This window comes from Danio rerio, chromosome 21, assembly GCF_049306965.1.
Source record: "Danio rerio strain Tuebingen ecotype United States chromosome 21, GRCz12tu, whole genome shotgun sequence".
Taxonomy (NCBI): Eukaryota; Metazoa; Chordata; class Actinopteri; order Cypriniformes; family Danionidae; genus Danio; species Danio rerio.
In genome coordinates, this window is record NC_133196.1 from 23,443,398 (window position 1) to 23,464,303 (window position 20,906).

Genomic DNA, 20,906 nt, shown 5'->3' on the forward strand with positions numbered 1-20,906 from the left:
AGTCAAGCGCACTGCGAGTGAAGCTGTCAGCAGCAGTGATGCGTGAAGCGGAAAGCGGGATCTGTTTTTCTGCAGTTCATGGTTTACATAGAATCAGGAGGCAGCCGAGCTGTGCTTATTCCTCGCCCCCTTCACGTACGCTAGGCTGTCTGGGTGCCTGACTAGCAGGGTTAGAAGGCAAGACCTGCGAGGCGTTATTGCATCATAAATCTCTTCATTCCAGATTCCTGTATGGATCATGTGAATTAAAGCAAAAGCTGGTTTATTTTGCCTTTGGGAGTCATTCATTTCGCAGATGCACAGATGCTAACCTGAAACACTACTATAAAATATACAAGCTAGCTATCGGGGATGTCCAGCTCCTGGCTATGAGCCCTAACAGAATTAAGCATGTCATAAATGTCCTTTCTGGTTGGTTCAGTTTAAAAAAAAAAATGGCTACAAGGTTAGATTAAAGGGGCAATTCAATCTGAAATGAAAATGCTGTCATTTCATCTTCATGTTCTAAACATACAATATTTTTTTTCTGTGGAACATAAAAACTTTACATTTTAAAACATTTATTGGTTTATGTTTAAATGTTGTCCATTATTTGGACCCTTAATTGACAAAACAAGTTAGTTTTTTGTGCTTGTGTTACACAGAAGTCAGAAGTTTAGAATGTAACAATAATGACAGAATTATTTTTTCAAGTGTACTGTCCCTTTAAATGATTTTGATGTTACATAAAACCGAATGTGGATTGTACAAACCACACACACACACACGCATACACACACAGACGTTCATTGATTTTGGAAGTGCGGGAAAACTGCACTGACCTGCTTGTTCATTTGAGTGGAATGTTGGTGGAGGCTCTTTAGGGGTCATTGGTAGCTTGGGCCGTAGAGAAATGGACCATCGCAGTGGGAAATCTGCCAATCTTCAAGCTGCATTGTCACCAAAAGAACTTGATACAAACCTTGCCGATTAAAAACAAACCCTTCTTTTCATTCCTTAGGGGAAGCATCCGGCTCTGCTTGAAACGCGGTGTGTTTACTGTATCCTGAGTACACACAAAGGGCATTTGAGTTGTGGCTTTTTGATAATGTCAAATAAAACCTACCTTGGGTTGTTTTCCTAAACAGACGTAGTCCCTTTAAAAAGGTCAGCCTGACAGGGAAAACAGCTAAGCTGGAGTTTGGGCTTTTTGAGGGGGGTTGCTGGACTGGAGGAGCGTTTGCTGCGAATCTTGCTAACGTAATTGCAGCCTTGATTGCTACAAGCAGCCTCCATGTCCCCTTTTGAGCAACTACCTTCCCCAACCCCCACTTTCTCTCTCCCCAAGGATATCTGTGGTGATTTTAGTAGCTATCCAGCCCTGCGGATGTAGGAAGTGTGACTGAAACACGTTTAAGATCAAGACGAGGTCTGAAATGTAACTGTGCTTTCCCCCAAAGACCTGTCTGTCTGGTCATGAAACTCCTCTGCTTTACTGAAAAAAAATTGAATTTCCGTTGTTTTTAATGATGCATTTGACACTAGGGTATCGAGGCAGTCCTATTTTTTAATACTGTTGGCTGAAGCTGTCATTGTAAATATCCAAAAAAAAATAAAAATTCTGGGCTTTTAAAAAGAGAATTACTCCTGAAATGTATATTAGAAAATACAAAATATTTTATTTATAGGCTTCAAAAGGTCTCATATTTATTATTTACCAGTTTCAATTTCTCTTTTATTTGTTTGGTTATTATTGATTGCATTTAGAGGCTTTAAATAGAAAGTCAGTACAATATTAGTATTCATGAATTGTACTGGATGCGTACTCGCATCGCTTTTTCTTCTAACACTAAACAATCTGTGTGTATGGGTGTACCTTGTATTCCCTACTTTGAAGGGACCAAATGTCTCCAAGTATAGCAATGGCAGTGAATTGTGGTAGGGTTGATATAAGGGGATAGAATATATACAGTCTGTACATTACAAAATTCATTATATCTATTTGAAGTCCCCATAAAGATAACTGTGAGTGTTTGTAGGTATGTGGATTAGGTATGGGATGGTATAAGATTCTGACAGTATGATAATTTTGGATAAATATCACGGTATTGTGATTACTGCTCTAAAATAAGTTTTTTTTTTAATGTCTGGGTAAAAAACAACCACCTTTTGCCCCCTTGAACACAATATATTTTATTTTAAGAAAGATGTATAAAATTTTGGAACAGTAAACATGTAAGGCTAAATAATTCAAATCAATCATTGACTTCTGCTGTCTTCATTAATTTCAAAAACACCGATTTTATTACAATTTAAAACGGCATCTTGGTGATCTTTTCTCCCGGAGATGCTGTTTCCTAAAAAACTAAAAACGAATTGTAAAAAAAATCGTACATATACCATAGTACGGTATAGCAGAAAATTTGGGCGGTTTTAAAACCTTGACTTTTCCATACCACGGTATAGCGGTATATATTAAACGATTATTGTCCCATGCCTAATGTTGATATGTGTGGGTTTATAAAGCAGTGCAGTTCAGCAATTGTCAGCTGTCATAGCTGTGGATTCATGCTCATGTCAGGATCAGTCGACAAGCATTTCATTAATTGAACGAGGAAACCACAAGTTAGGCTGAACAGTCATTATTTTTCATAACAGAGCGTGTTGATGAATTTGACAGCGTCATATACCACACTTCAACGGCGCTACATTTATTATGGTCAAAATACACAGACTTAATAACAAGACTAGATGTTTTTAATTACAGTGCTCTTCACTACTATTGGCACCCTTGGTAAATTTATGCAAAGAAGGCTGGATAAAATATCTTTAATGCTTAACCTTTTAATCTATTGCTTTGTTTTTTTAAATAAATGTTAAGGCTTTTTTCATTGTAACCCTTTCAAGCAATTTTGGGTGATTGGGTTGATGTCTGATTGTAGTTTTAGAGACTTTCGACCCAGCTAAATTCTGCAGCTTGTAGTTTTTTTGACCACTTAAACCATCATTCTGATAGATAGATTGTCATCCTGTTTCAGGCTGATTGAAAACACATCATTATTACTGGTATTATTTTCAGTGTTTCTGCTATTTTCTTCAAAGCTGCTTACCATTTTGTGAACATTTATATTACAAATCACAGCTCAGTTCTTTGGTTTTACTCATTGTGATGAATGACTAAATGAGTTTGCCCTGTGTGTTAACTCATTTTTCATATTTATACCCCTGTGAAACAGGAGGCTGAACAATTTCCTGTCCCACAACACACAGGTGTACAAAAAGTCAAATATCAATGGGAAAATAAAACTTTACTCAGTTAAATTTATTGGGGTGCCTACTTGTGGTCCACATATTTAACATACTTGTTACTTTGATTGAATTTATTTTTTTGCTATTGTTTATTCTAAATGAGAGCATGGATTTTATTTAATGTTTTGAAGGAGAGATCAAAAGTTTGAATATGCAGAGATTTCTTTCCTTGCTCATTTTCACAACATATTGGTGGCAGAAATAAGGTCAGTTTGTTTTTAATACATGTTTTTAAGAATTCGCTGTGCAGTTCAGTGTCGTGAATGCTGGCATACACTCTTTTTGCTTTTTGTTTTTTTTTGTTCTAGCACTGTGGATTGGGATGACAGGAAACAGAGTAAAATTGGAGAAGTTAAGACAATGTTGTTCTCTTTGTGCTAATTTTTGTGGCAGATACTCATTTGGGACTGTGTTTTGACATGCGCTGTGAGAGAATGTATTCAGCGTTATTCAAAAGAGGGTTAACTGTGCAAATCAGGTGGAACAGAGCGACTGCAGAGTGAAAAATCTGCTGCAATCTTATTTCTCTCCCTGATAGGATAAACATCAGCCTTTGGCAATGTGACTTGGTATGCAGGTCGCAGACAAAATAGTTGGTGGAGTGCAGATGATGAAGGACATGACGGTGTGTGTGTGTGTGTGTGTGTGGCTTCTGTGGTTTATAAATATAATAGGACCAAGCATTACTGTTCTTAGAGCAGTGATTTCCAACTAGATGTGTACTTGAAATTAATAATGATAAAGATTTTTAAAAAAATAGTCATATATATTATTTCAAAAGCATTCATTCATTTTCCTTCGGCTTAGTCCCTTTATTTATCAGGGGTCGCCACAGCGGAATGAACCACAAACCTATCCAGCTTAAGTTTTACACAGTGAATGCTCTTTCAGCTGCAAACCCAGTACTGGGAAACATCCATACACTCTCATTCACACACATACACTACAGACAATTTGGTTTTTCCAATTAATTTATACTGCATGTCTTTGGACTTGTGGGGAAAGTGGAGCACCCGAAAAAAAACCCTCACCCACACAGAAAGAACATGTAAACTCCACACAGAAATGCCAACTGACCCAGCTGGGACTTGAACCAGTGACCTTCTTGATGTGAGGTGACAGTGCTAACCACTGAGCCACCGTGTTGCATTATTTCAAACTGAAAGACCATATATTTTAAAGAGATAGTTCACCCAAAAATGAACATTTAACCACAGTTTACTCACCCAAGTGGTTCTAAACATTTATGAGTTTCTCATTTTGTTTAAACCAGTAACTATTGACATCCATCATAAAATAAATGAATACGATGGAAGTCAATGGTTACAACATTCCAACATTTTTCTAAATATCTTCTTTTGTGTTCAACAAGAAACATATGTAAAATGATTTTTCATTTTTGAGTGAAATATCCCTAGAATGATTTTTTAAAATCTTTTTTTTTTTTTTTTTGAGGAAATCAAATAATAATGTATAGAATCGTGTTTTTTTTGTGAGTTTTAGCAAAACAATTTGTACAATCAAGGTTGTATTTTTTTCCCATAATATTTACATAATAATCTGACGTGTTTATAGTGATCTTCTACATACATTTTGAGTCAAACAATGTTAGTGGTCACATTTAAACCTGTTTACACAAATTTCTTTATATAGATCAGTTAAATGAATAAGTGTTTGTTTTTTTTTTTTTGTTTTTTTAAGTCTGTGATCATAGATTGCCATGTCTCATAACATGTTTGGTCAAATCCCTTCATTAACCTCTTAAAGCCCAAGCTGTTTTGTTGCATGCCTTTTTTATTTATCTTTGCTATTTGGGCTTATTGGAGCCTAATTCGAATAAAAACCTATGTATCATCTTTTGATATGATGCACTTTTAGAGAAAAATGATGTCCATATATTTGGACTCGAGGTCCAAATTTACATTAAACACTTTTTCCTGACTGTTTGTTAATGCATATTTAACAAACTCTTGATTCTGTTTTGACTATCAGAGAGTAAAAACAAAATTTTTTCCCCTTTTTGGACAGTTAAAAATAGTGTTTAGGACATTTCAGATGCTGCAAAACAGTTGCAGGATGACACTGTATGTCTTCAACAAAACAAAACATTAACAATAGCATTTTTCCTTTATTTTTCAATGATGTTTTGTGTTTAGGTACACCAAAAATAGCTGTTTTCACATTAGATTTTATATAGTTTAAAAGCGTCATTTAATGAACCAATAGTCACTTAATTATTGATTTACTTTTTTATTTTATTTTTTGGTATTTGTACTAAAAATCAATACTTATTTCAATACATCAAAAAACAAATGCTTATAATATTAGGATTTCAGATAATAGAAAAAGTTCATTTTAAATTCAACACATAAACTGCACCCTTACATGAGCAAAATCTACATCTTTAATAGCAAAACAAAATGGGCACATAAGAATAGGGATACCCTGATATTTTTATATGAGGATAAACTGGTCTAAATTACCATTAACTTTTGTACAAAAATAAATTGTAAAACATTTTTTTGAGGCTTGCATTTAGGGCACGTGTCCACTAGGCATGAATTGATAACCGTTTTCAAGATATACCACAGTTTGGAAAAGTCAAGGTTTTAAAGCCGCCCAAATTTTCTGCTATACCATTTCTAACAAATGTGTAAGATTTTTGTATGTTTTAAGTTTTTCGGAAGCAGTATCTCCAGCAGAAAAGATGCTGTTTTAAATTGTAAAGAAATCTGTGTTTTTGAAACTAATGAAGACAGCAGAAGTCAGTGATTCATTTGTAGGATTTTGTCTGGCATGTTAACTGTTCCAAATGTTTTTCAAAATGTTATAAATAAATATAATTTAATATTTTGTTCAAAGGGGGAAAAACTATTTAGTTTTTTTACACAGACATTTAAAAAGTACTTATTTTAGAGCAGTATTCCCTATACCATAAAACTGTGATATTTGTTCAAGGTTATCATACCGTCAGAATCTTGTACCGACCCATGCTTAGTGGCCACTCAAGTATTGAACTGTAGAAAACACATCACACTTAGGCATGGGCTAGTATAAGATTCTGACAATATGATAACCTTGGATAAAAATACCATTGTTTCACGGTATAGTGATTATGGCTTTAAAATAAATTCTTTTTTAAATGTCTGGGTAAAATGCAATAACTTTTTTTCCCTTTGAACACAGTATATTTTATTTTTAGAAACATTGTGTGGACATCACTATGACGTCTACCAGATGGTGGATTTTGGTTGCCATACCTGACAAATAAATGTCTGACTCTGTCAAATGTATATTACTTTAATATGATATATATATTACTTAATATTATTTGATGTTGTTATTGGATGTTAAATTAAGGTTGTTTTTAGACGCTGACTAGACAATGAATTTTGGTTATTTGATGTCATGACCTACATTAGCGCCTATGATGTTGTGTGCCCTCTGGGATGTCAGGTTAAATTTCCATCATTCAACTGTCATTTGCTTAAAAAACAGGTTTCTTTGCAATTTAAAATTAAATATTTGGAGAACTTTTCTGCTGGAGATACTGTTGTCCTAAAAAAGTAACCAAAAAACATCTTACACACACCGTAGGAATGATATAGCAGAAAATTTTGGCAGTTTTAAAGAGCCCATATTATGGGTTTTTGAAAATTCCCCTCCATGTAGTGTGTAACACAGCTCTAAGTGAAGTGAAGTATCCAGCTAAGGCTTAAATCTGTAAGAATACAGTGTTTAAAACTGTTGATTCATCTATAAAAGAGTCGAATCATAGTGCTTCAAACGAGTCGCCTTGATACCGACTCATTAGGTGTTTCGCCATGACGTACGAACGAAACAAAGTTTTTCACGTGCACGCGCAAACCCGGGAGATTTCAAACCTGAGGCCCCGCCCTCTGACGCAGTAACCCAGACACACACACACACACACCCACAAACACACGCACACCCACAAACACACGCACACAAACATGCCGGTCGATTGAAGTCACACTGCAGATGGATATATTGAGTCTCTACCCAAAGATGAAACATCAGCATTATAACCAAGCAGTTGGAAACTTCTGGAAGCTACATGCTACAAAGAATACTTCATCTGAGTTTGTTAAAGGAAGGATCAGTAAAGAGTAACTGATGGACGTCAGGATGGGTTTCTTCCTACATTTCTCAAGTGTAAGTACGTGCGGTTAAAGTTGTTGCCTCGTTTACTCTAGCTTGCAAATGTATTTAGTTGTGATTTGTTACTTGTAACCGCGTGTACTGTATCAGGTTAACTGGATATATTATCTTATCGCGTGCAAAGTCACGTTAAAAACGCGACGCGTGCTGTTTGTTTATGGAGCTCCGTGCTAGAGTTCTGCTCCCGCGATTTATTCGGAAATGTATTCCCGCGCCGCAGAAATCTGGCGCGGGGAGAGAGAGAGAGAGAGAGCGAGAGAGAGCGAACGAACGAACGAGCTTTGTGTACTTTGTGCTGTGTGTGACTGAATACTGGGTGATATTTGGTTGTGTTCTCCGCTCTAGCGGGACCGGGCGCGGCGGGCAGAAAACGGAGCGGGTTCTCAGGCTAAAACCTGGCGGGTGCGGGCTGAAGCGGGAGCGTTGTCATCCGGAGGTGTGTGTGTGTTTTTGTGTGTGTGTGGTATGGCGAGTACACGACTGTCTCCTTCGTTCGGTTATCCGTGGCACTATCCACTGGCCATAGTGTGGCAGCTAAAGTCCACGCCTACACTATCGAGCGTGTATGAACTGTGATTACTTTTTAAATTGCTGATTAGCTATTGGCCATTTCCCTCTCTGACTGAAGGCAGTCGACCAATCGCGACAGACTGTCATCGGTCCAATCAGCGCAGATTAGCTCCGCGCTAAGGAGGGGTTTGGGAACAAATGAATCACTGGGCGATTCATACAGGAGTCGCTGGGATAATTAGGTAAAAATAAATGCAGATTATAAGACCATGAAAGTGTTTTTTGACCTTGCATGCATATTAGACTGTTGTTGGAGACCCTTACAACCAAGATATGACCTTATTTCATGTATAATATGGGCTCTTTAAAACCTTTACTTTTTCCAAACCGCGGTATACCTTGATCATGGTTATCGTCCCATGTCTAGGAGAACATCCAAACTCCATACAGAAACGCTAACTGATCCAGCCAAGGCATGAACCAGCTACCCAGCGACCTTCTTGCTGTGAGGCGGCAGCACTAACTACTGCGCCACTGCGTCGCCCCTGTGATCGCTTCTCCAACTGTAAAACATCAGCTCGCGTGCCTGCAATACAAAAACGCTGCAGTGCCTATAGGGTTAGAGTAAATAGTGCACAGTTTGTACTGTTTTAAATCATGCCTTTGAATGAACAGTCACCATAAACATGGAATACATTATTTGCATTTTTAATCTGAAAAAAGGTCATGTTTTCTGTTAGTGCTGTGCTTATGAAAATGGTTGTTGTTGGGTCAGTTTAATATTCTGACGGTATGATAACCTTGGATAAAAATATCACGGTATTGTGATTACTGCTCTAAAATATATTCTTTTTAAATGTCTGGGGAAAAAAACTAAAACTTGTTTCCCTTTTGAACACAAAATATTTTATTTGAGAAACATTAAAAATGTTTTGGAGTAGTAAACATGTCAGGCTAAATAATTCAAATGAATCATTGAATTCTGCCCTTTTTTTAGGCTTAAAAACACTGATTTCTTTACCAATTGAAATGGAATCTTTGGATATATTTTCTGTTGGAGATAATGTTGTCCTAAAAAAAAGGGGAAAAAATCTTACACGTACCTTAGGAACGGTATAGCAGAAGATTTTGGACATATTAGACAAAGTTTTGAAACCTTTTCCAAATCACGGTTTACCTTGAAAAACGTTATCATCCCATAATTGTAATAAGAAGACCCAAATATACAGTCTGTACAGTTTAAAAATTATTATGCCCATGAAGTGGGAAATGATTTTAAATCACATATTCAAGTGTATGTGTGTGTGTGTGTGTGTGTGTGTGTGTGTGTGTGTGTGTAGGCTGTGTTCTCAGTAGGATTGATGCTCCCCATGGTCAGATCCAGGTGTCTCTCCTCACCCTTCCCCCAGTCTGGAGCAGATGTAGCCTGTGCAGCTTTTAGCACATCCATGATCAAAGAGCCTATACTTACAGCACAATAAGATCCCACTAATAATCCACAATTACACTCACACACATGTTAGTGTCAATCAGAATCATACTAAAATAACCAACTACCACAAAACCCTTCAGTTGCGGTGCGTTTAGCGATATGTAATTATGATACCATCGATTAAATGAGCGTCTTGTTTACAATGACAGAAAAAAAGCAGTTAGAGAACAATGCACGTTGTTCGTTTTGACATGTCTTTTTTGGAAAAGATAGAGAAAATGAAAATCATCAAAGCCAGGAGGATTTTCCATTAGCGTAACACAGTTAAAGCTTCAAAGTCGGACTTGCTGCAAGAAAGAAATATGAAAAGGGGAAAACTGACAATAACTGCAGGACTGTCAGACATGAGAGACATTGTTAGAGACGGGTCTGCTTAACTACTCTGTTCAGATGGAGGCAGTGGATCAGACGTTTTTTCCTCGGCAGTCACTGAAGTTTCTCCGAATTGCAGAAACACAGGGAGAAGCAGCGTGAAGCTCATTATCATACTGCATAGAAAGTGTGTATTGGAAACCGCTGGCACTCACTGCTGCGGCTCTGACTCAATAATGAGCAAGTCCACAGAACTGATCCAATTTTCCATTTGCTTTTGCTGTGTTTTTTGAAAAGCACATTTGGACAGCAAGCACCCCGTAGCGTTTTCAATGTTAAATCAAAGGGGCAATGTATTTCTATATCATGAATATACTGTATTTCATTCCGCCAATTGAAAATAATACGTTTCTCTTGATTTACTTAACTTAAAGGTATATGTTTGAATGAAATGTCAGTATTTGTTTTATTCTATAAAGGTTTGAGAATATTTTTTCCAAATTTCAAGTAAAATGTTGTTATAATTTCAAACATTTTCTTTCTTTCAGAAAATGGACAAATTTCCAAATGTTCATTTGTTATGACTGTACATCAGGGTTATTCAAAGAAACACTGACTTCTTAACTCTTCTGAATGTAAACACATTGTTAATGTGTTGTTTTAAAATTGATATAACTTTTCTGACCACTTTTTTATGCTTTACAAATATTATTTTGATTTTAATTTTAGAAGAAATGTCATCAGTAGTTTGCAAAACAAAATTTAAATATTGTTTTACTCAAAAAGATAACTGGAAAATGTCAATTTAGACAAAATAAGAATTTCCAAATGGTCAGTTTTTCCAAAGCTCCATAGGCTATTGACCAACAGCAACATTTAGAGATAAGCTATATTTTATATCTGATAATATACAGTGGTAGCTTAATTATCCTGTAAAACATAATCTTGAATCTCTAAATGAAAATATACACTCTCCGGCCATTTTATTAGGTACACCTTACTAGTACCGGGTTGAACCCCATTTTGCCTTCAGAACTGCCTCAATCCTTAGACATAGATTGAACAAGGTACTGTAAATATTCCTTAGAGATTTTTTTCCATATTGTCATGATGGCATCAGGCAGTTGCTGCAGATTTGTTGGCTGCACATCCATGATCCAAATCTCTTGTTCCTCCACATCCCAATGGTGCTCTATTAGATTGAGCTCTGGTGATTGTGGAGGCCATTTGAGTACAGTGAACTCATTGTCATGTTCAAGAAACCAGTCTGAGATGATTCACACATTATGACATGGTGCGTTATCCTGCTGGAAGTAGCCATCTGAAGATGGGAACACTGTGGTCATAAAGGGATGGACGTGGTCAGCAACAATATTCAGCTAGGCTGTGGCGTTGATATGATGTTCAATTAGTGCTAATGGGCCCAAAGTGTGCCAAGAAAGTATGCCCCACAACATTACACCACAATCAGACTGAACCGTTTATACAAAGCAGGATGAATCCATGCTTTCATGTTGTTGACGCTAAATTCTGACTGCCATCTGAATGCCGCAGCTGAAATTGAGACTTGGGCAACGTTTTTCCAATCTTCTATTGTCCGTTTTAGATGAGCTTGTGTGAATTGTAGCCTTAGTTTCCTGTTCTTAGCTGACAGGAGGGGCCTCAAGGTTCGGCTTGTTGTGTGTTCAGAGATGCTTTTCTGCATACCTCTGTTGTAATGAGAATCACGAGTGGTTATTTGAGTTACCGTTGCCTTTCTATCAGCTCAAACCAGTCTGGCCATTCTCCTCTGACCTCTGGCTTGAACAAGGCATTTATACCCACAGAACTGCTGCTCGGTAGATATTTTCTCTTTTTTTGGTTCTCTATAAACCCTAGGGATGGTTGTGCGTGAAAATCCCAGTATATTAGCAGTTTCTGAAATACTCAGACCAGCCTGTCTGGTACCAACAACCATGCCACGTTCAAAGTCACTGAAATCACCTTACTTCCCCATTCTGAGGCTCGAATTGAACTCCAGCAAATAGTCTTAATGTATTGAGTTGCTGCCATGTGATTGACTGATTAAAGGTGTACCTAATAAAGTGGCCGATGAGTGTATATACTAAATATTGATCTACTAATCTTAAACATAAAAGGTAACACATCACAATTGTTTGTACCAGCTTAGAATCTCCCTCTGAAGGAGAAGAAACAGAAAGCCAACAAATCACTTTATTCAGTTATTATAGCCCTACTTGTGTTAAACAATACCTTTTGTATTTTGTGTTTTTGAAATGACTCGTTCTTGTGTAACATTTTGTACTACGGTGCAGAAATGAGCTGAACTGGTAATCGAATCCATGTAGAAAATATATGCGCTTGTTCAGGTGGTGGATGGGTCTCCCAGGCTGTTTCATTAATGTTTCAAACACCTACGGAAAAGCCCTACACAGGATCACTAACGTAAGCTAGGTCCTAATGCTCTAAAGTGAAGTAAATGTTCAGCGCTCCCTCAGGAATTATGTAATTAATGTTTTAAGCATCTAACTCTCTCTTCCTCTTTGTTGTTGTGCTTTGCAGTCTGTTCCCAGTACTCACGGGGCGTCTTCGCCATTTTCGGCCTGTACGACAAGAGGTCGGTTCACACGCTAACATCATTCTGCGGCGCGCTGCACATCTCCCTCATCACACCCAGTTTCCCCACCGAGGGCGAGAGCCAGTTCGTCTTACAGCTGCGGCCCTCCATACGAGGGGCCCTGCTCAGCCTGCTGGACCACTATGACTGGAATCGCTTTGTCTTTCTCTACGACACCGACAGGGGTAAGACAATTAAACACCCACTCATAATAATGCACAGTTCACTTTGCTGGGTAGATCAGAGAAATGCCCGTGAAAATGATTAACAGGTATGCATACTGGCTTTGAATATTAAAGGGATAGATCACCCAAAAATTAACATTTCCTGTTAATGTACTCATCCTCAAATCATCCAACATTTAGATGTATTTCTTTCCTTCTTCAGTAGAGCATTGAAGAAGATTTTTTAGCTGAATATGTGGTCCTTGGTTATTTATATAATGGCAGATAAGGACTTAAGTTTTCACTTTAGTGTGAAAACACTCATTGTCCATATGTATTGGCATTTTTACTGTGTTTTAGAAAAATTTTCCCACTATATATACTAAAACTTATGATATGTGACCATTCATGCTCAGTGGGCATGTGCAATGTTTGCCTGCATCAGTTCTTGCCATCTACCAGTTGTGTAATGGTTATATGAGAGTGACATGACGAATCAGGGAATGATATTTAATTCTTCAGAAGACCAGTCAAAGAGTAATTGTGGATAGTTTGCGTTTCAGCCAGTCTGTACTGAAAAGAAACAATCGTTTCCAATTTAAAATGCGTTCTTAATTTTCACAGGTTAAAGTAGTAGTCATTATAGTGTTGATGTGGGGCATAACTGAAACACAACCTATACATTATAAAACATGCTACAATTGCCCTGATTGCATGTAAAGTAGCTTTGCATTTGCAAATCCTTCAATTATTATAGGCTCCTTCAGACAGTTCAGAATCACTTACTCCATTTATTGTGCAATTTGATTAACAAACATGTAAAGCCTTATTTACTGATAATTTAAATCTAGGGAATGATCTGTTCTTTTTCATTTCAGAGTTGGTCTGATTTGTCATTGATTTGTTTGAAACTTCAAAAAAAAAAACTGTTTAAAGGGAGAATTAACTCAAAACTCTGCCATTTAAATGGATAGTTCACCCCCTAACAAAAGAATTGTTTACTCACCATTGACCTGTTCCAAACCACGTTTATTGTACTGTTAAACACAAAAGAAGGAAATATTAAAGAATGATGGTAACCTCTAGTAATGGATGTCCAAAGTATTTGATTTGCCAACAGTATATGAATGATGATGGTTACCAGATTAAAACATTCTTGTTTTAAACAGTAGATCTTGGTTTGTGTTCAATAAAAAAAAAATGCAAATTGGTTTCAGACAAATCATGGCCGAGTAAATTATGGCAGAAAAAAACATTTTTATAATAATTGTAATAATTCCTTACAAGTATATAGAGAGAGAGATTTTCTGGACATTCAAAGCGCTTTACACTGTTTTGGGGGAAATCTCCTGATCCACCACAAGTGTGCAGCATCCACCTGGATGACGGGACGGCAGCCATATTGCGCCTGACCATGCACCACTCTCCTGCTGATTGGTGGAGAGGCCAATTATGATATGTGGATGGTTAGGAGGCCATGATGGACATAAGGCCAGTGGACAAATTTGACCAGGATGCCAGTGTTAAACCCCTACTCTTTTCGAAGGACATCCTGGGATTTTTACAAAGAGTCAAGACCTCGGTTCATTCGAAAGACAGCACTCAATGAGCAGTAAAGAGTCCCCATCAATATTCTAGGGCATAAGCACCCACACCAACCACAGGTTGAGTGCCCCCTGCTGGTCTCACAAACACCATTTCTGGCAACAACCTAGCTTTCCCGTCTGGTCTCCCATCCAGGTACTGTCTGGGCGCAGCCCTGCTTAGCTTCAGTGGGCGACCAAGTGAAAGTTGCAAAGAGCTAGCCAGCTAACTAATTTTGGGTGAACTAGCCCTTTAACCTCATAAAACCTGTAGGACATTTGTTCATCTTTGGTACAATCAAGGGTTTTGCCTGACAATAATAGTTTTATTGTGTAGCAGTCCACTAAATTATACTAGTGGCTCAGGAAGATTTAAGCACAAGAGGAGTTATGAAATAAAAGAATGTGAGATCTTGCGTGTGTTTTATTAGACAGCTGAGCAACTGTGTTACATTACCTTTTTATGATATTTTAATTACAGTTATAGCTAACTGCTTTGTACTGTACAACTATTGCCTCATGCCAGGCACCTAGACAGCAATGTTACGACATTACATTCACTGCAGTAAAATTTATTTTTATGATAACTTCATTCACGTAAAACTGTTACAATAATTTAACTTGACAGATAAAATGACCTGCGTATGAGTAACAATTTATCAGTTAACATTGTGTTTCTTCCAGTCATTTTATTACATTAAAATTAAATAATGTGAATTTAAATAATCCATTCATGATGGCAGATGATAGACCTGTGCTTCTTTACTGGATCATCAAGCTCTGTCTTTGTTATTGATTTAAAATTAAAACATCTACAAGTTAATCATACACTCTCAGAAATAAAGGAACAAAAGCTGTCACTTTTCAAAATATCAAAGCATCCATGTATCTAAAGGCCATATAATAGTCTCTATGAAGAACAAAGGTTTACTTCTTGAAATTCTTATGTGCTTATAGTGTACATTTGTACATTTAAGAAATCAGTATGGACCCCTTAGTTAAAATGCACATTTTAAAATACCTGTACCTGTACATACTGTGACTTCATGGTAGGATTTTCATTTTTGGGTTAAGTTTTTTCCTTTTCAGATTTTCAAAGAATAACAAATAATGTTTGTCCTCACAAAAAAGCTCACAAAAAAGCTGGCATATGACTTCATAAGACTTGGAATACAGTGCACGAGTCATGTGAATCATTTTGTTCCCTTTTCCAACAAAGAATTAAAGTAATATACTTACTTTAAGGCTTTGAAGAATGTGTGGAAGACTGCTTTGAGGAGCATTTATAACCTAAATCAATATAACTACTTCTCAAATGTTCATCTCATGGAGTCAGGTGACCAGAAATGATGGCCACTCTGTTTTGATTTCCAGTAATGCCCCATTCACACAGGGCGTCAGCTTCAACGCTTCCCATTGACTTTGAATGGGTGATGTCAGGTGTTGCCGAACTGCATTGTGGATCCATCGGCGCCGCTTCAGTGGTCGCTGCAGAAGTTGGGACTTGCTCAACTTTTCAAGTGCCGGAAGCGTCAGATTGCTGTATGCAAATTAGGGTTGTAACAATATACCGGTATGACGGTCTACCACGATTTGAACGTGCACGATTATCATACCATGAACAATTGCATATCAACGGTTTTAACCCTTAAAGATCGAGACAGCCGCCCGCGGCTAAAAATAAGTATTGCTCTTAAATGTTTAATAACTTTTGATCCGCTGATCCGATTCATACAATTCAAAGATTGGCATAAAGAAGAGAATCTCAGCTTTCCGGTGCTGTATCACATACCATTCGCGGACTTTCAGAGGCTCCGGAATCAGTGCGGTTACGTCATCAAAATTTGACAACGCTGATTTGACAAAGAAACGCTCGTCACTGTGTCTCCGGACAAACCAGACATGATACATTGATGCATTGTCCCTCCTCCATGCCCAGATTGGTTCAAACTCGCTGTATCACAACCAATAAGCATAGGTTTCGCTTTTGTTTGTGAACCAACAACAAGCTTTTTGAACAACACGGAATGAGAGATAGGCTGTACATTTATGCGCGGCTAAATAGAACGCAAAAAAAAAAGTTTTGCATGAAATAATTCTCATACTAAGTACTTTTGCATGCACAGCAGCACAGAAACATGACAAAACAGTGACACAGCAAAGACGAACTGCTGCTCTTGCTGTTTTCAAAAGACACAAATGAAGGTGCAGCTGTTTGTCTGCATTGTAGACTGCACCATGTTTATTTGGACTTTATTTGGACTTTGACACATTATTTATTATTTTCTTATTTTTTATTTGTTCATTGTAAGTGGTGTTGTTTATAGTAACTGAAAATATATTATTTGGAAAAAGTCAAATTTGCTTCACTGTTCTATTATTTTGTAACATTTGTAACATACCGTATACCGCGAAACCGTTAAACCGTGGTATTGTTTTAGACGATTATCATACCGTAAAAAATTCATACTGTTACAACCCTAATGCAAATACACAAGCTCAGACAGTGGCCTATTGCTGATTAATTCCATTGGCTGATGCTGCTATAATCGCGTCAGCCCCAACTTCACACACGCCTTTGTCAAGCATTGATGCTGAAGCCCGAGTGAATGGGGCGTAAATGTTTTGAAAGAGAAGCTTCTGAAGGTTTTTAAACTCCCAGGTACACAATACTGTTTTTTTTCTGGCCAGAACACAACTGTTTCTTACATAATTATGCTTCTGCTCTGTTCTCTCTATTAGTACCTTTTCATTTCTTTTTGCTTCTCTATCTTGTGCTGCTGTGTTAGACTTTGACAATACTCGAAGTTGCACCAAAACTTATTTTGAAAGATGAGCACAATATCTTTATGCTGACTTAAGACTAATTCTTGAGAGCCCATTGCAGAAAATCCTATAAATAGCATAAGTCATCAGTGCTGTCTTGTACAGGTTTAAGATGTGCTGTTCTCTGTCAGATCGCGGATGTTCCTGATGTGCAGATTTCTTGGGAGTTTCTGTCACATCTGCCACAGACATAAGTTTTTTGTTCACAACCCATATGGTCACTTATTTGCTAAATTTGCCATATGGTGGGCTATATCAAATATTTTTTAAATGTTAGCAAAATCAGAAGTAAATCCAGATTCAAGTCCTTAGACTGTAAATGAGACTTTAAAAGTTTTATATTAAGTAATAAGCTATGAGATTGCATGCTGTGCCGTTGAATTCATAGGTGCAGGACGGCTCAACTACAGACTGAACTTTGAGTCCATCAGCACTTTATTTTTTATAAAAGCAGAATTTAAGTGTAGTCTATTTATGAACTAATTTCGAGAGGAGTGCATGCTTATTGAACATGGCTGGTCCAGCATTGTTAGTTAATACACAATCCACCAATCAGTGAATTCTTAACTCACCATAAACAAACAGAATTTCTTACCTCAGTATCTTCATTTTGAAGAATCCCTCCTTCCACCCCTACTCCTTCCTTTCTAGACAGCGCAGCACGACGGCCCAGTAGTTAGCACTGTTGCCTCACAGCAAGAACGTCACTGGTTCAAGTCCTTACCAGGCCAGCTGACATTTCTATGTGGAGTTTACATGTTCTCCCTGTGCTCGCGTGGGTTTCCTCCAGGTTTCCCGGTTTCCTTTCATGACATAAGCCAACTGACCAAAGCAATTTGGCACTATAGATGAGTTCTAGTCAGCTGTATATTTCCAAAGTAATTCATAATGTGTCATTTATTAGCAAGGGAGTTCTCCAGATCTACCTGAGCTCAAACTTCCCTCTCACCCTTTAATCTGGAGAGAGCTCTGGGCTCTAGGAACGTTTGAATTCAGGGCTCTCTCCTGGGACAGCATGCCAAATACGCTTTATTATCAATCATCAGCTAAGTGTGAACTCATGAAACAATTTGAGAATCATCTGATAGATAACTCTAGTAAATTATTGTTAATACGTTTTGCACTGTACAGTCTTGAGAGCCTTGCTTTTGTTAATTACCAAATACCTGTATTATTATTGACGTAGACTAACCGTGTTCCGTACACTTTCTGCTCTTCCACGCATTCAAGCGACCTCTCCTCCATCATTGAAAGCCATGTAAGCATGTTTGTGTGATCATTCTCTGATCAGTAGTGTTCCGTACATGGCGCATAACTTTAATTCACTGGCAAAATTGGTCATTGTCAGAAGTCTTATTAAAAAAATTATGTCAGAAAATACTATTATTGTGTTTAACTTGAAGTTAATCTTAAATTTAATATGGATTTGTGAAAGTTTACAATGAAAGCATGTTACAATCATTCAAGTTTTAGATTAAGTTTTATTATAGCGTGACAATTTAAAATATTAAAACATTATATGAATGCAAGTTAAAGCTAACTTAACTGACCTTTTATGAATAGAAACATTATTGATGCACAAAGATGATGGGCAAATAGCATTTGAAGCCCGTCTCTCAGGCTCTCTCTTGTGGAGAGTTGCGCTGTAGTTATCATCACTGACAACTGATGTTTAAATATCGCCATTTCAAAACATTTATTCAACAAAAGGTAATTTACTTAACAATTTGTGATGATATTGATTTCAAAAACAATGTAATATTGTGTTATGCATGAATTAAATTCAAATGCATATTTTCCTTGCTCTAAATGTCTCCCCTCCCAAGCGACACTTGCAACTTAATCTTGCCCACTGTTCATTTTCAACCTCATTGAGTGGACGTAGCAAACTTACAGATTTTTTTTCAGAAACATTTGGTAGAAGGGTCTCTGTTGTGATCTGGGATAAAAAAGTGAGACACAAAAATTACACAGATGTATAGCTTGTCTACGACCCGTAAGTATTTATTCAAAGATTGGTGTTAAAAGTTAATCTGTACAGAACATCGTTGTGTATGGAATATGGTTAGTCTACGTTATTATTATTATTATTGTTAGTAGTAGTAGTAGTAGTAGTTTTATTGTCATAGTATAAAGTATAAACAACTAGTCTTGCTGCTATTCTTAATTATGAATAAATACATTTGTAAATTAATAATAACTGGAATAAAATTTGTAGTCTGTTTAATGTGGTCGTGCAGTGTATTAAAACCAAGTGTGTTTATAATTTGTAATATGCCTTTATGTTGTCTAAAAATATATTGAGTACAGCCACGGGAACCTTGCTTGTGTTACATACCAGCAACAAGGAAAAATGATTATTATTATTATTATTTATTTTTTAATGAATAAATGTAATTATTTATGTATTAAATATATAATTTTATGCAAATAAAATAACAACAAATGCAATATAATAATATTTTATTGATTCTGCTTTGTTTTAATATAAAAGGAATTATACAAAGTTTGTTTATGATAATAATAATAACTAATATTATTATGAATAATAATAATAATTATAATTATTATTATTATTATTATTATTATTATTATTATTATAAAGTATTGTGGTTTTGTGCATTTATGCATTTACTATAATTTAATGACTTAAATGTATTAATATTTTTATAAATTAATTTATGCTTATATAGTTATAAATGGACCTTATATTTTATGTTTATTATGCAGTGTCTTTTAGAGTGAATGTTTTTTTAAAGAGTCATGAAACAGCTTATTTTGTGAGGTTTGTTATCATCACTGTTCTGATGAGAATGTCTGAGAAGAGGGCATTTTCAACAGCATCTTCAGACTCAGATGGTTTTGTTTCGCTTCGATGGAGTTAAAAGCATCCCAGCTTCTCACAAATGCACCCTGCAATTCACTATTACACGCAACAAAATGAAAGTACATTATACATGCTTTTGTAAGCTCACTGTACATTACACAAACACACAAATACCCTGTGATTGCTGTCATTTAATCCACATAAATGCAAAGCCAATTGCATTTTGTACGCTGCTTCGAAAATAAAGCCTTGGGAAAAAAATAAGAGACCACTTTATACATTTTACAAATATGGTTAAACTCACATATTGAATGAATAGCTTTTGTGTCAGAGACTTACATTATACAGCATGATGAGCATTTCTGCCACTCAGAAACTCTTGCAAAGCAAAAACAAGTGCACGCGATCTCACAGTTTACCGCATCTGTCATAGCAATGCATGCTGTCACGAATGGTTAAAACGAAACAGCTTCTAATAAGATAAGCACACACAAAGCCTCATGAATAGTAATGAGACCAACATCTCACAAAATAGTCCCGTCTTCTTCCACGTCCCTTCCTATAATGTCAGTTTTAAACATTTAAAACTTATTTTCAAACAAAAAAGCTCAAACTGAACCAGTTTTCTCTTACAATGTATATTAACAGATGTGATACGCAAGACGCTACATGAAGTAATGTAGAGGGTTCCCATGGACCTTAGAAATACTGGAATTAGAGCTGTACGATATTGGAACAACCTGAAATTGAAGGATCACAATAAAAAAATAAAAAAAACTTTTTTCAAATATAAAAATTCTTAAGTCAAGAACCATTCTGTAAACAAGTAAAAAAAAGTTTTCAGAAATAATAAGTTAAAATTAGGTAATTTGTTTTATTTGAAACCATTTTATACATTTTTGTCATTTAGACCTTTAGATATACAAAAATCTTTTTAAGAGAAGCATTTTTTGCAGTGCAAATGTAAAATGACGCAGTATAGTCATAATTGTAAAAAAATAATCAAATACAATTAATTTTTGTTACACCTCCAAGCATCATAATTTCTTGTCCCCAAATGTTTTAAATTCTATAGTGGTTAAACTCTGCAGTGATTCTTCAAATC

General features: G+C 36.4%; 1 protein-coding gene across 10 annotated transcripts in view; it reads left to right on the forward strand.

Annotated features, from left to right (window-relative positions):
* The window catches only part of gria4b (glutamate receptor, ionotropic, AMPA 4b), a 177,795-nt gene that overhangs the window by 77,860 nt on the left and 79,029 nt on the right, over positions 1-20,906 (forward strand). For all 10 annotated transcript variants that reach the window (XR_012396477.1, XR_012396478.1, NM_212752.2 and 7 more), the window contains exon 3: positions 12,347-12,586. Coding sequence is in view for 5 of the 10 variants with exons in the window: in NM_212752.2 (NP_997917.2) it covers positions 12,347-12,586 (240 nt within the window). In the remaining 5 variants the exon portion in view is untranslated. The remainder of the gene's footprint in view (positions 1-12,346; positions 12,587-20,906) is intronic.